Source organism: Hemibagrus wyckioides, linkage group LG21 (genome assembly GCF_019097595.1).
Source record: "Hemibagrus wyckioides isolate EC202008001 linkage group LG21, SWU_Hwy_1.0, whole genome shotgun sequence".
NCBI classification, from domain to species: Eukaryota; Metazoa; Chordata; class Actinopteri; order Siluriformes; family Bagridae; genus Hemibagrus; species Hemibagrus wyckioides.
This window is the reverse complement of record NC_080730.1, coordinates 3,938,623-3,954,541: the sequence shown is the minus strand read 5'-3', so window position 1 is coordinate 3,954,541 and position 15,919 is coordinate 3,938,623. Positions and strand designations below refer to the sequence as shown.

Genomic DNA, 15,919 nt, shown 5'->3' with positions numbered 1-15,919 from the left:
AATAAATAATAAGCAGGACTCCATACCGAGACGTGTCTTCTTCCAAGTGATAAAAAAAGAAAATCCATGCTCATAAATCTGGCATGGTCTTTGGATTATTCATTACGAATTATTTATAATTGAAATCGTACATAGTTTAATTCCATTCATGACATCAAGTTACAGTAAACTTTTTTCCAATGACATTTCACAATATAGGGCCATTTCAGTCAGTGTAAACAAAACGAATGATGTTCAGGAGTGTGATATAAAACGAGGCAGTGTGTTTTAGACGGAATTACTTATACAGAATTTTACTGGCTGAAGGTCAAATTTGGGCTGCTTTTTAGATGAACAAGCCACTTGGAGCATCTCCAAGAGCAGAAATGGGTTTGAGATCAGCATTTACTTCGAAGATACAAACATTTGCGTGGGGAAAAGAAATGAACAATTTGGGGGGTTTGGAGCTTTTCTGTGAATATTTTGCACCTAGTAGGCTAGGGAGAAACAGAAATACTTCTGAAACACGACAAATTCTTAATGTCCTGAGTGTCTACTTTCATATGAGCTTCATATTAGCCACCTCTGTGGAGTGAGACATGACAAAGACATTCAGTAATCTACATGGACACAATAAAAACAGGCACAAGTTATAGAAATCAGTCAGTCTACTCATGCCATGAGGACATCTAGTATGACATGGGATGTTATGTTTGGTGGAATCCCAGAGCTGCTCCTCACACCATCACTACAGTGAAACACGGTGGTGGTAGAATCAGGTTGATGTGAGCACTCATACAGAAACAACTTTTACACTGATTTTTAATCCAATTTCAGGACCAGTGACTGTTTCCCACCAGTCTGTTTTATTTCCAGGTTTAAAGGCTTTAAAAGGGGGTTAAATTTGGCTTTCTATCTTCATAACACACACCTGGTTTGTGCTCAGGAATATAAAGCTCTGACTCTAGTAAATAAATATGCATATAATCTACTTTGTCTTTAAATATCACATGATCACAGGCATACCTACTTTTTTTTTTTTTTATCTCTCTCTCTCTGTCTCTCTGTCGAGTTGAACGTCACACTCCTGAGCTCCCAGTGTTCTGAGTTCCCAGTGTGACTGGGAACATCTTCTTTCCGGACCTCCCTGATCCATCCAGATGCTCTACCCCTAGTTGGGGTTTCGTCACTTGGTGGTGCTCACTGCTGCTGGAGATAGATCTGCATGGACATCCCATGACCCAGTGGACAGCTGTGGATAGAACAACTCGGAGACTATCACGCCGTCTCTGAACTGCCATTGACTCAATCAAGGAATTAGTGCTAATTAACTTCCCTGACCTATTTGTTCCTCATGAGCTCTTGGTTGCACAATTCTTCCACGTGACTACAAACTGCTGTAAAAAAAAAAAAGACATTGTCAACATTTACATTATTTACTGTCCAGTGTCACCCAAATGAAGATGAGGTTCCCTTCTGAGCCTGGTTCCTCTCAAGGTTTCATCCTCATATCATCTCAGGGAGATTTTCCTCATCACCGTCGCCTCAGGCTTGCTCATAAGGGATAAATGTTAGCAAATTAACTTTAAACATTAAGCATTTTTTCTGTTGTTTCTATACTTCTCTAAAGCTGCTTTGAGACAATGTCCATTATTAAAAGTGCTACACAAATAAATTGAATTGAATTAAATATACTGATCAGGCATAACATTATGACCACCTGCCTAATATTGTGTTGTTCCCCCTTTTGCTGCCAAATCAGCCCTGACCCGTCCTGCACTGTGTATTGTGACACCTTTCTATCAGAACCAGCATTAACTTCTTCAGCAACAGTAGCTCATGTTTTGGTCAGCCTTCGCTCCCCACGTGCATCAATGAGCCTTGACCGCCCATGACCTTGTCACCGGTTCACCACTGCTCCTTCCTTGGACCACTTTTGATAGATACTGACCACTGCAGACCGGGAACAGCCCACAAGAGCTGCAGTTTTGGAGATGCTCTGATCCAGTGGTCTAGCCATCACAATTTGTCCCTTCATCCAACTCGCTCAAATCCTTACACTTGTCCATTTTTCCTGCTTCTAACACATCAACTTTGAGGACAAAGTGTTCACTTGCTGCCTAATATATCCCACCCACTAACAGGTGCCATGATGAGGAGATCATCAGTCTTATTCACTTCAGCTCTCAGTGGTCATAATGTTATGTGTGGTTGGTGTATGCTTGGTTAATATTTGATGTGAAGTTTGTTTGGTCAGTTTTCATAAGAGTTTCATAACTAAAGAATTATATCACCAGTAAATCACATGTATATATATATATGCATGCATCTATTATAACATTGTCTGATTTGTATTTCATTCTCATACCTTCAGGATTTGAAGCTGAGTGTTGAGCAAATTCATTTTTCCAATGGAAGGCAGAGGGTAACCTTGCTTCAAGTAAGCTGTGGAGAGCATTTTAGAGATTTATTTTATATGTTTTTAAATCAATACAATGAATCACAGTGGATCAGGTCATGTACTCACAGTTCACTTTGGGAATCACAACAACTTTCAAGATCATGTTGAAAACACTGTCCAGTGACTTCACCTGATGGACATGAAAACGATCGTTAAGATAAATCTGTGCTTCAGCAGATGTCATAAAATGTGTTTGTATTCATACCTGAAACGGTCCCACGTAACTTGTCATTAATGCCATGTCCATTCTATAGAAATATATAAACAAATATGTTCAAATGAAATACGTTCAGCTGGAATATTTTACTGTTTAATGCATCTCATATAACTTACCCATTGAGACTCAAAACTCCAGCCACTTTGAGGCCGCTGACGTAAATCTGAGCGCTCACGCTGGCATTCTGAACACACACACACACACACACACACACAAAACACACATCAGGTGTCAACAAATATTAAACTCCTCCCACAAAATCTCCTCACGTCCGTGTAACTCACCACGCTGAGGATGAACACCAGAGACAGTGTGGCGTTGGGCTGAATAGCATAGGCTGTAACGGTGCTGCTCACCCGAACCGTCACGTTGTTGGGCTGAAATGTGATGTCCGGCTCCTTCACAGCCTTCACCAGGAGCTTCATCATCAGGCCAGGGTACTGCTTAGCAATCTGGAGTGACGTCATACATGCTAATAATAAATTGAGAGCTTGGAATTATATGATTTTAAGAACATTATGTTCCACCATGTTGCCCAATTAAACACACCTCTAAAAAGTCCATGTTTTAAATATTCCTCACCCAAATATACACCGACATAACATTATGACCACCTGCCCAATATTGTGTTGGTCCCCCTTTTGCTGCCCTGACCCGTCATGCACTGTGTATTCTGACACCTTTCTATCAGAACCAGCATTAACTTCAGCAACTTAAGCAACAGTAGCTCGTCTGTTGGATCGGATCACACGGGCCAGCCTTCTCCCCCGTACGTGCATCACCCCACAAGAGCTGCAGTTTTGGAGATGCTCTGATCCAGTGGTCTAGTCATCACAATTTGGCCTTTCGTCAAACTCGCTCAAATCCTTACGCTTGTCCATTTTTCCTGCTTCTAACATCAACTTTGAGGACAAAATGTTGACTTACTGCCTAATGTATCCCACCCACTAACAGGTGCCATGATGAGGAGATCATCAGTCTTATTCACTTCACCTCTCAGTGGTCATAATGTTATGTGTGGTCGGTGCATGCTTGGTTAATATTTGATGTGAAGTTTGTTTGGTCACTTTTCATAATAGTTTCATAACTAAAGAATTATATCACCTGTAAATCACATGTGCCGTCATGTGAGCTGAAAGCTTTTCCATCTCTGCCACACCCACTTTTTGCACTTATTGAGTTGGAATGTGGTTTTTCTTTTCTTACCCAACTCCTACTGTTTGCTCGTGGTTTGTGATTGCACAAATGTCTCATACCAGGATTTGGACATTTTGGACCCGAGTGTTTCAGTGGGGGAGTTAGACGTTCAATACATTCTGCAACTAGTTCCTTGTTAGGAGCACGAGGGCTGTAAATCAATTTGGATTTGCTCTCACGGTCTGGTGAATGATCTGTCACAGGTTTCACTTCCCTCTTTCACTCCAGCTCAGGAGCTGCTGCTTTCCTGACAAACAGAGAAGCAGAGACAGAGAAGGAAGGCATTACTGCAACGTTTCAAGGTAAATCTGCATGCAAATCTGTTTTAGCATATTATTATTATTATTATTATTATTATTATTATTATTATTTAAAAAACAATTCTTCATGATAGCACAGATGCAAAAATCTATTGTTGTTTTTTAAAAAGATGTTTGTTACAAGATAAATATATCTATACACAGATCAGGCATAACATTATGACTAACCGCCTAGTATTAAGTTGTTCCGCCTTTTGCTGCCAAATCAGCCCTGACCCGTCCTGCACTGTGTATTCTGACACCTTTCTATCAGAACCAGCATTAACTTCTTCAGCAATTTGAGCAACAGTAGCTTGTTTGTTGGATCGGACCACACGGGTCAGCCTTGTGATCAATGACCCTGTCGGCGGGTTCACCACTTTTTCTTCCTTGGACCACTTTTGATAGATACTGACCACTGCAGACCGGGAACACCCCACAAGAGCTGCAGTTTTGGAGATGCTCTGATCCAGTGGTCTAGCCATCACAGTTTGGCCCTTCGTCAAACTCGCTCAAATCCTTACACTTGTCCGTTTTTCCTGCTCCTAACATCAACTTTGAGGACAAAATGTTGACTTGCTGCCTAATATATCCCACCCACTAACAGGTGCCATGACGAGGAGATACTCAGTGTGTTCGGAGTGTTATTCACATGGTCACAATGTTATGGCTGATCGGTGTATATACAGATTGCACTTTTTTAAAGATCCTTAAAATAAATAATAATTCTAGTCTTCATGAAGACTGATCCAGCAGTCATATCAAAGTTGCAAACAATTCTCAGGTCATGTCGATGCTTGGTTTGTAGATTTGTGTAATTAAGTCCTTGATTCAATTCAGAGGTTAATAGCAGTCATGTGGGATTTTTCTCCAGACACACAGCTCTTTCAGTAAATCGAGACGGCTCGTCTTAAACATCACTGAAGACAGAGTGTATTACATGTCACATGGCGCGTGTTTGGGTACGCTGGCAGCTCCATATAACTCCCTCTTACACCCACAACAATCCACACACATCCGCAACCTGTACTATAATGTACACGAAGAGCTGAATTCGATTCATTTGTGGTTTTCGGCTTTGAAATGGAAAGGGTAGGAGTTTAAGTGAATCATTCAACGAAGTTCCATAACCTTGCATGAGGAAGTTCATGAATTTCCTGTTAGTCACATGCTGCAAATGGATAAGCTAGGTCAATAAAATGAAAAATAAATAAAATAAATTAAAAAAAAAGATTCCCTAATCTGTGCTGGATGTTAAATGAATTTTAACACAAAAACAATCTTTTTAACTTTGTAAATTCATGTGATGTGATTTCTGTATATGAATATCATCAGATAATCAGACAAAAGTGTTGCTTTTCTATAAAAAATAAAATGCAAAAACATTTACTCAGCTCTAAACTCTATTTTCTTTCTCTGACTTATTTCACTTATTTAATTAAAAAATTAATTAAATTAAAATTAATTAAATTATTTTGATTTTTTAATTATAATATAATTTATATAATATATAATTATTAATATTTATAGAATATATAAATATTATTTATATAATTTATTTAATAATTTATTACATTTTTATTATTAATAATTTATTATTATTATTATTATTATTATTATTATTATTATAAAAATATATATGCTGTTATAATCCACTGAATACCGCTCTGGATTGTCATATAGTGCAGCTTAAAGATAAATTTAGTCAGTGTTTTTATCAGCACAGGCCACAGAATTGCCTGTGTGAGTGTGTGTGTGTGTGTGTGTGTTATCTAGTGTGATTAAAAGCCTTGACTTAGCAAGAGACAGCATTTGCGAAAGTGTCAGCTTTCCAAAATAGCATAAAGGGTTTACAGAGGAACAGATTACACACACGTGCTGCTGATCAGGCCTGGTGCCCACTGTGTGTGTGTGTGTGTGTGTGTGTGTGTTAGGACGGAGTGGACATGCTGTCTCTGTGGTATGTGTCGGCTCTGCTCATCTTTCTCTCTCCGGAGGCTTCGGGAACTAACCCCGGGGTTAAAGTGAGACTCACTCAGCATGGCCTGGAGTATGGTGAGAGCTGCACTATAGAGAAGGCTGAACAGTTTATATAGCAAACATAAATACAGTAATATATTTGTATATGAGGGAGAAATCATAATCTGAGAAGTCTACTGCCATTCTGAAATCCTGTACTGTCATTAATACAGCTGTATTATTAACAATAAACAGGCCTGATATTTAAAGGAACTCCATTTTAGTTTCCTCTTCATTTTCCTCTTCACCTCTGTACAATTTTATAGTTCTGAGTTTTTGTTTGTCACGCAGGTCGCCAGATTGGCATCATCACCTTACAGGAGAAGCTGAAAACCCTTAAAATCCCAGATCTGAGCGGCTCGGAGAAAGTGTCTCCCATCGGCAAAGTCTCGTACAGTCTGACAGGGTGAGACGGCCAGTCTACTCGATCTCTATATTCTACTTTAAAATGGACCGAATCTGACCAGGTTCCTAATTCTAATGCATTTTTTTTTTTTAAATCTTTACTCTTATTAGAATTAATTGCAAGAGAATTCTTTTAAAAATGAAGCATATACTTAAATATTAAAAAAAGTGAACATCATAAAAACATTTTATTGCAACCGGTTCGATTTCATTTTTAAAAAAAGTTTTTGTCAGGTAGATAGCCAACAATATGTAAAGTAGAGATTTCAGATCCGAAAAATTGAACAAAAATAAAACAAAACACATTGTCTGGACAGTAACTTTGTATGAATTAGTAATAGTGTTAGTTTTTTTTACAGACTGTTATGAACATACTCTATATTGCCAAAAGTTTTGGGACGTCTGCCTTTACATGCACATGAATGTAATATGGAGTTGTCCCGCCCTTTACAGCTATAACAGCTTCAAATCTTCTGGGAAGGCTTTCCACAAGGTATAGGAGTGTGTTTATGGGAATTTTTGACCATTCTTATAGAAGCGCATTTGTGAGGTCAGGCACTGATGAGAAGGTCTGGCTCTAGTGTCCCAAAACGTTTGGCATTGTATTGTGTAACTCTCTACAGAGGAAAATCATAGAGGTGCCAATAATTATGAAACTAAGAATAATCCTGCTGAAAAACAAACATGGAAGGGATGATGAAATATGATACAATAAGTGTGGACTGATCCTGATAATCTTTGTTATATTTATCATTTCTGTTCCTGACAGCATACGGATCTTGGATCTCGGCTTGCCTAAGTCTGGGGTGGGGTTAGTACCTGGCACCGGGGTGAGTCTGTTCATCGGCGATGCCTACATTAACCTGCACGGCAACTGGAGAGTCAAGTACCTGAGAATCATGTACGCAAATGTCACACCATGGTCTGTTTTCTGTGTACTGTAAGACATTTGTACTCAACACGGTGTACGTTGTGTAGAAAGGACAGCGGTTCATTCGACCTGTCCGTCAAAAAACTCAGCATCAGCGTCACCATCGGGGTTAAAGGCGATGACACGGGACGGCCGACGGTCAGCAGCGCTAACTGTGCAGCCTCTGTTGGTGACGTCAGTATCAAGTTTCATGGAGGTGCCAGGTAAGCAGACGCATCTGCGAGGCTGCAATTATCTATATAAATAAGAAGTTGTATTGCTATAACATCAGATTTTTAAAAGGCAAGATCATCAGTTTTACAAGGCAAATTTAATAATTTCTATAACATCTATGAGGTTCATGTCAGGATACTGTACTACATAGCTAATAAGTATCTCACAGTTTAGTTTCAGAATCAAATAGAAAACAATACAGTATGATCATTTGACACTGAACCACTAAGACACTGGACATCTCTTCTTCTTGTGCCTGTGGAGTGATTCAGCTTCGGCATAGAGCTACATGCTCTGTGCTTAAAAAATTACTAAATCGTCCTAAGGTATTAGAATCCAAATCAGCAAATTGTTATTCACTTTCTAACTACATCTGATTTTGGGTAAAGTTCTACAAGTGAAATGCATTGTTGCCGAGAGAGGTCAGAGCCAGGTCTGCTCCAGTTGATGAAAAAGATCACAGGACAATGAGCAGACTGGTCTGAGCTAACAGGTAGTCTATAGTAACTCAAATACAGTGGAACCTCGGCACAGGAATTTAATGCGTTCGGGAGGTGAGTTCTTAAGGTGAAAATCTGTAATGCGAAACGAATTCTCTCATAAGAAATAATGTAAATGCAGATAACCCGTTCCAGCCGCCCAAAAATATGACCAATATTACCAATACGAAGCGTATGTAAACTGTATGGCTCCTTACAAAGAACTGACCCAAGCCAAGCATTCCAGGTCAAGGGTCCTCACAGGAAGTCGTGTCACCAAGCTTGGGCTAAAAATAGAACAGACCACCCACGCCACCAATCTGTAAACAAAAAAACGCCCGGAAAATCACCTAGTTTTTGAATGCATGCCGAAGGCAACGTTGATATTGTGGGTTGACGCTTTCCAAACAGCTTTCACTGATTGAAAAAAAATCGTAAAATTGGTGAACTCGCTTCGGTTGGCTTCGCTTGGCTTTCCACTGATGCTAACAAGTTATGAACAGCTCGCAGATATACATGCAACTGGTTTGGTTCACTCGTATGCCGGAAATGCTTCGTATGCCGATGCAAATTTCTTGCAAAATTCCAATTCTTAAGACGAAAATTCTAAAGGGAGGGAATTCCTATCCCGAGGTTACACTGTAATCATTCTTTACAACCATGGTGAGCAGAAAAACAAGGCTCTGAGGAAGAACAAGGCTCTTAGGAAGAACAGGGTTATGAGGAAGAACAGGGCTCTGAGGAAGAACACGGCTCTGAGGAAGAACACGGCTCTGAGGAAGAACAGGGCTATGAGGAAGAACAGGGATCTGAGGAAGAACAGGGATCTGAGGAAGAACAGGGATCTGAGGAAGAACAGGGCTCTGAGGAAGAACAAGGCTCTGAGGAAGAACAAGGCTCTGAGGAAGAACAGGGCTCTGAGGAAGAACAAGGCTCTGAGGAAGAACAGGGCTCTGAGGAAGAACAGGGCTCTGAGGAAGAACAAGGCTCTGAGGAAGAACAGGGATCTGAGGAAGAACAGGGCTCTGAGGAAGAACAAGGCTCTGAGGAAGAACAAGGCTCTGAGGAAGAACAGGGCTCTGAGGAAGAACAGGGCTCTGAGGAAGAACAGGGCTCTGAGGAAGAACAGGGCTCTGAGGAAGAACAAGGCTCTGAGGAAGAACAGGGCTCTGAGGAAGAACAGGGCTATGAGGAAGAACAGGGATATGAGGAAGAACAAGGCTATGAGGAAGAACAGGGATCTGAGGAAGAACAGGGCTCTGAGGAAGAACAAGGCTATGAGGAAGAACAAGGCTCTGAGGAAGAACAGGGCTCTGAGGAAGAACAGGGCTCTGAGGAAGAACAGGGCTCTGAGGAAGAACAGGGCTCTGAGGAAGAACAGGGCTCTGAGGAAGAACAGGGCTCTGAGGAAGAACAGGGCTCTGAGGAAGAACAGGGCTATGAGGAAGAACAGGGCTCTGAGGAAGAACAAGGCTCTGAGGAAGAACAGGGATCTGAGGAAGAACAAGGCTCTGAGGAAGAACAGGGCTCTGAGGAAGAACAGGGATCTGAGGAAGAACAAGGCTCTGAGGAAGAACAGGGCTCTGAGGAAGAACAGGGCTATGAGGAAGAACAGGGATCTGAGGAAGAACAGGGATCTGAGGAAGAACAAGGCTCTGAGGAAGAACAGGGATCTGAGGAAGAACAAGGCTCTGAGGAAGAACAGGGCTATGAGGAAGAACAGGGCTCTGAGGAAGAACAAGGCTCTGAGGAAGAACAGGGCTCTGAGGAAGAACAGGGCTCTGAGGAAGAACAGGGCTCTGAGGAAGAACAGGGCTCTGAGGAAGAACAGGGCTATGAGGAAGAACAGGGCTCTGAGGAAGAACAGGGCTCTGAGGAAGAACAAGGCTCTGAGGAAGAACAGGGCTCTGAGGAAGAACAGGGCTCTGAGGAAGAACAGGGCTCTGAGGAAGAACAGGGCTCTGAGGAAGAACAGGGCTCTGAGGAAGAACAAGGCTCTGAGGAAGAACAGGGCTCTGAGGAAGAACAGGGCTCTGAGGAAGAACAGGGATCTGAGGAAGAACAGGGCTCTGAGGAAGAACAGGGATCTGAGGAAGAACAGGGCTCTGAGGAAGAACAGGGCTCTGAGGAAGAACAGGGCTCTGAGGAAGAACAGGGCTCTGAGGAAGAACAAGGCTCTGAGGAAGAACAAGGCTCTGAGGAAGAACAAGGCTCTGAGGAAGAACAGGGATCTGAGGAAGAACAGGGCTCTGAGGAAGAACAGGGATCTGAGGAAGAACAGGGCTCTGAGGAAGAACAAGGCTCTGAGGAAGAACAGGGCTCTGAGGAAGAACAGGGCTCTGAGGAGAAAGTTGTCAGAGATTCACCCAGTCTGAACATCTGAAGCCTGGTTCCTAATAATTCCTCATAATAAAAAGTAAACATTTCTCTATTTCCAGTAAATATGTTTTGACCACAAAAGAAATGCTGTATTTCACTCGTTCTCAGATGCATAGGAAAAGAAATGGATTCTTTGGAACAGTCACTACCTTTGACATGGTTTGAATATTATGCTCCTATTATCCCGCACAGAGAAACAGTAATATTTTATTCTGTTTTCTTCCCCACTCAGCTGGCTGTATAACCTGTTCAAGAGCTACGTCGATAAGGCTCTGCGCAAAGCGCTACAGAATCAGGTATCAACACTACCAAGTCAATTAAAAGAAAGGATTTTTCATTTCATTCTAAACAGAAAGCCTTTTTGTTTCAGATCTGTTCTCTGGTGGCTCAAGCCATAGACGAGATGAATCCCCATCTGAAAACTCTAAACGGTACGATCGATACGCACTCAGTATATTTTAAATACGTTACCAACATGTCTGCTATCCCTGATTTTACGTACGCTTTCAGTTCTTGCGCCAGTTGACAAGTACGCCGAAATCGAGTATTCCATGGTGGAGTCTCCACTCATTTCGAATTCCAGCATCGATCTCAGCTTAAAGGTGAGCTGAAGCTGAATTGTACCTGAAATAAGTCGATGTAATATTTATCACATATCTCTCTTTCTCTGCAGGGCGAGTTCTACAACATTGGGCATCACCAGGAGCCTCCGTTCTCCCCGACACCCTTCTCTCTGCCTGATCAGGACACCAACATGCTGTACATCGCGTTATCAGCTTTCACCCTGAACTCAGCCGGCTTCGTGTACAACAACGCCGGAGTGCTGAGTCTCTACATAACAGACGACATGGTGAGTTACAACCTGACAGGTTCTTATAAAAATTTAATCGGATATGATTATTACTATAACTAAAAATATTGGCACCCTTTAAGAACTGGCACATGAAACCTGCTTCTCTAACAGGAGCTTAAAGAAGCTCTGGATCTGTCTCCATCACAGGACATCTACTAGTCAGGGATTGTGAAGGCTGATGTTCGTTTCCACGGAGACAAACATCATCTTGTTGAACTTGTGGAGATCGACAGGGCTTGGTTTTTTGTTCTTTTCTTAAAGGATGCCATTAAAGTTAATAGATATCTTTAGATTTTTAGACTTTGCAGTGCACTAAATCCTGTTCATAGATTGACTGACTGTTAAACTTTTCTCCTTTCAGATCCCATCTGGTTTTCCTATTCGACTGAACACAAGGACATTTGGGACTTTCATTCCACAAGTGCGAAAACTTTTCTTTTCTTTCCCCTTACAAGCACAGAGACATGCCTCTCATCTTCTGCGTGTAAAGCACAGACTAATAATTACATAGTAATAGAATAATGTTAAGGTTAAGATTAAATTCCACCTTTAAGATGGCAGCTAACATACATGGCAGAATATTATTAGCATGGTTAAGGTGAAATATTTTCTTAAGTGGAAACATAACATGGACGTTTTTGGTTGTATAGTGTTTGGGAAAAAGATCTCGTTAATGAAAAGAATTTATTAGCTGTATACTTGGGTGGAATATCCCTTTAATGAGTGACGTTTAGCAGGTCTACACCGATCAGGTATAACATTATGAGCAGTGACAGGTGAAGTGAATAAGACTGATGATCTCATCATGGCACCTGTTAGTGGGTGGGATATATTAGGCAGTAAGTGAACATTTTGTCCTCAAAGTTGATGTGCAGGAAAAATGGACAAGCGTAAGGATTTGAGCGAGTTTGATGAAGGGCCAAATTGTGATGGCTAGACCACTGGATCAGAGCATCTCCAAAACTGCAGCTCTTGTGGGGTGATGCACGTACGGGGGAGAAGGCTGGCCCGTGTGATCTGATCCAACAGACGAGCTACTGTTGCTTAAATTGCTGAAGTTAATGCTGGTTCTGATAGAAAGGTGTCAGAATACACAGTGCATGACGGGTCAGGGCAGCAAAAGGGGGACCAACACAATATTAGGCAGGTGGTCATAATGTTATGTCGTTATGTCGGTGTATATTTGGGTGAGGAATATTTAAAACATGGACTTTTTAGAGGTGTGTTTAATTGGGCAACATGGTGGAACATAATGTTCTTAAAATCATATAATTCCAAGCTCTCAATTTATTATTAGCATGTATGACGTCACTCCAGATTGCTAAGCAGTACCCTGGCCTGATGATGAAGCTCCTGGTGAAGGCTGTGAAGGAGCCGGACATCACATTTCAGCCCAACAACGTGACGGTTCGGGTGAGCAGCACCGTTACAGCCTACGCTATTCAGCCCAACGCCACACTGTCTCTGGTGTTCATCCTCAGCGTGGTGAGTTACACGGACGTGAGGAGATTTTGTGGGAGGAGTTTAATATTTGTTGACACCTGATGTGTGTTTTGTGTGTGTGTGTGTGTGTGTGTTCAGAATGCCAGCGTGAGCGCTCAGATTTACGTCAGCGGCCTCAAAGTGGCTGGAGTTTTGAGTCTCAATGGGTAAGTTATATGAGATGCAATAAACTGTAAAATATTCCAGCTGAACGTATTTCATTTGAACATATTTGTTTATATATTTCTATAGAATGGACATGGCATTAATGACAAGTTACGTGGGACCGTTTCAGGTATGAATACAAACACATTTTATGACATCTGCTGAAGCACAGATTTATCTTAACGATCGTTTTCATGTCCATCAGGTGAAGTCACTGGACAGTGTTTTCAACATGATCTTGAAAGTTGTTGTGATTCCCAAAGTGAACTGTGAGTACATGACCTGATCCACTGTGATTCATTGTATTGATTTAAAAACATATAAAATAAATCTCTAAAATGCTCTCCACAGCTTACTTGAAGCAAGGTTACCCTCTGCCTTCCATTGGAAAAATGAATTTGCTCAACACTCAGCTTCAAATCCTGAAGGTATGAGAATGAAATACAAATCAGACAATGTTATAATAGATGCATGCATATATATATATATATATATACACTACCAGTCAAAAGTTTGGACACACCTTCTAATTCCATGGTCTTTCCTGATGTTTATTTCTCTCTACATTGTAAAACAATGCTGAAGGCGGACGAAATCCACAATAATGTCGTTTGAACAGTTGATATTGAGATATGTCTGCTACTGATGCTCTGTAAAGCCTTCATAACGGCTCTAATCTGAGGTGCTGTTAATTGGTGATTACTGAGGCTGGTAACTCTAAATGAACTTCTCCTAAGTAAGTTTTGGTCTTGCTTTACTGGGATGGTCTTCATGTGAGCCAGTTTCATCATGGTGCTTGACGGGTTTTTGCAAATGCACTTGACAATACTGTTCTTGCAAGAACTATTCCAGAACACCTGACCTTCGTGTCTTAAAATAACAACTCACTGTTTTTTGTTGTCGTTACATATGGATTACTTAAGTCCATGTGTGTTATTTCATAGTTTTGAAATCTCCAGTATTGTTCTAGAATGTAGAAAATAAATCCCTAAACAAAAAACATTGAATTAAAAGGTGTGTCCAAACTATACATATATATATATGTTAAGTCTTGATTTCTTGACATTTTCCAGGATCATGTGTTGATCGGAACAGACGTCCAGTTCGGTCCATGAGCCTTATCTGATGTCTTCTAACGGCGGACTCCTGTGTTTTCAACTGTTCAAATCCTTTCTGTGTAACAATCCATAACCTTTGTACGAGTCCATGTATACATAAATAAACATGTGATATTTCTTTGGCTGTTATCATGCAACGACCTGTTCATTACGATGATCCTCACAAGTCCATTTCCTGTTGTCACTCTGAAGGTGTGGCTCAGGGCGTGGCCTCACAGGCTCTGGGAGTTCACTGACGTAATCTGCAGCAGAGAGATGTTGAGATGAGAGACGATATTATAGACATCTTAACATATTAAAGGTGGAGTTGTAGCTGGTTTGAGCGTACTGCAGCCAGCCACTAGATGGCCTCAGAGACAGTTTCATCTCACTTTTAAATCCCTGTTTACGACACCCCACTTTACACACACCAGTGCATACCATTGTAAGAATAAATTCAGAAATTTCACACGCTGAACTGGATATGATACATCAATCTAAGGCAATTAAATTAAAGTCTGGGATTAATTTTTATTTAATGAATAGAATTGTACTGAATAGATTAGAAAAGAACAGACCAGAACATAATATAACAGTAAAGATTAGAATATAAAAGATCAGAATAGAGTGGAACAAAATAAAAAATAAAAAAAACAGAACAGAATAGAACAGAAAATATTAGAATATGATGGAACGAACAAAAATAGAAAATACTAGAACATGACTGAATATAAAAAGCAGAATAGAGAAGATTAGAAAGAAATAGAACAGAAGAGACTATAACAGAAAAGATTAGAATATGATAGAATAGAATGAAAGAGAGATATATATATCTATATATATATAAAGAATAGAATAGAATAGAATAGAATAGAATAGAACACAAAAACAATAGAGGAGAATAGAAAAGAAGAGATTATAATACAAAATGAATAGAATCAAATAGAATAAAAAAACAATAGAATAGAATGAACTAGACTAGAAAACAAAAAGAAGAGAATATAATCAAATAGAATACAAAACAACAGAATAGACTACAATAGAATAGAATAAAATAGAATAATGATTTTATTGTTGCCGGACAACAAAACGCGAGTTGCAGTACTCAGTAAACAATAGAATAGAATGGACTAGAATAGAAAACAAAAAGAAGAGAATAGAATACAAAAACAACAGAATAGACTAGACTAGACTAGACTAGACTAGAATAGAATAGAATAGAATAATGATTTTATTATTTTATTATAGAATAATGACATGAAAAGGTGTTACATGAGTTACAAAGTGACACAAGATGCCTGGTAAGAGAAAAAACAGGAAACAAAACAACAAGGGTCCCATAACAAATATATATATATAATATATAATATATATATATATATATATATATATATATATATATACACACATGTTTTTCACTTCCTGTTGTGCATATATAGAGAGAACTTCACATGTTCCCCAAAAGGAACTGAAAACTCCTTATACACTAACAATACAGATACAAACAAAACAGTTGCATATATAATATTTGGATATTAATTGTTCTCAATTATAGAACCTGTTTAAAGAGGTTTGCTCTCCACACTTCAAGCATAACATAATGTACACAGTTTTATTAAAGATCTTTCAGTTACATGCTGTGCAGCAGTGATAAACCTTTCTGTGAAGTGTGTTGGGAAAGGAGTGGGCAGGATGTTTGATGATGTTAATTTGATTAGTTTTAAGTCCTAATATTCACCCTAA

At 40.0% G+C, this 15,919-nt stretch overlaps 2 protein-coding genes across 2 annotated transcripts; one reads left to right on the top strand and one right to left on the bottom strand.

Moving 5' to 3' along the window:
- Nucleotides 1-1,009: 1,009 nt before the first annotated feature.
- Nucleotides 1,010-3,615, bottom strand: LOC131342549 (bactericidal permeability-increasing protein-like). The gene is made up of 7 exons (XM_058373584.1): nt 2,942-3,615; nt 2,774-2,841; nt 2,646-2,688; nt 2,507-2,570; nt 2,348-2,424; nt 1,321-1,376; nt 1,010-1,231 (listed from the first exon to the last, which is right to left on the bottom strand). The coding sequence occupies exons 1-6, from the start codon at nt 3,122-3,124 to the stop codon at nt 1,332-1,334; spliced, it is 480 nt and encodes a 159-aa protein (XP_058229567.1). The 5' UTR covers nt 3,125-3,615; the 3' UTR covers nt 1,010-1,231; nt 1,321-1,331.
- Nucleotides 3,616-3,928: 313 nt separating this feature from the next.
- LOC131342548 (bactericidal permeability-increasing protein-like) lies at nt 3,929-14,321 on the top strand. The gene is made up of 17 exons (XM_058373583.1): nt 3,929-4,156; nt 5,028-5,115; nt 6,088-6,208; nt 6,464-6,578; nt 7,347-7,478; nt 7,556-7,711; nt 10,812-10,875; nt 10,950-11,010; nt 11,090-11,181; nt 11,253-11,429; nt 11,794-11,853; nt 12,750-12,917; nt 13,014-13,081; nt 13,167-13,209; nt 13,285-13,348; nt 13,431-13,507; nt 14,153-14,321. Exons 2-17 carry the CDS (start codon nt 5,101-5,103, stop codon nt 14,192-14,194), a joined length of 1,455 nt encoding a protein of 484 aa, XP_058229566.1. The 5' UTR covers nt 3,929-4,156; nt 5,028-5,100; the 3' UTR covers nt 14,195-14,321.
- The last annotated feature ends 1,598 nt before the right edge of the window (nt 14,322-15,919 follow it).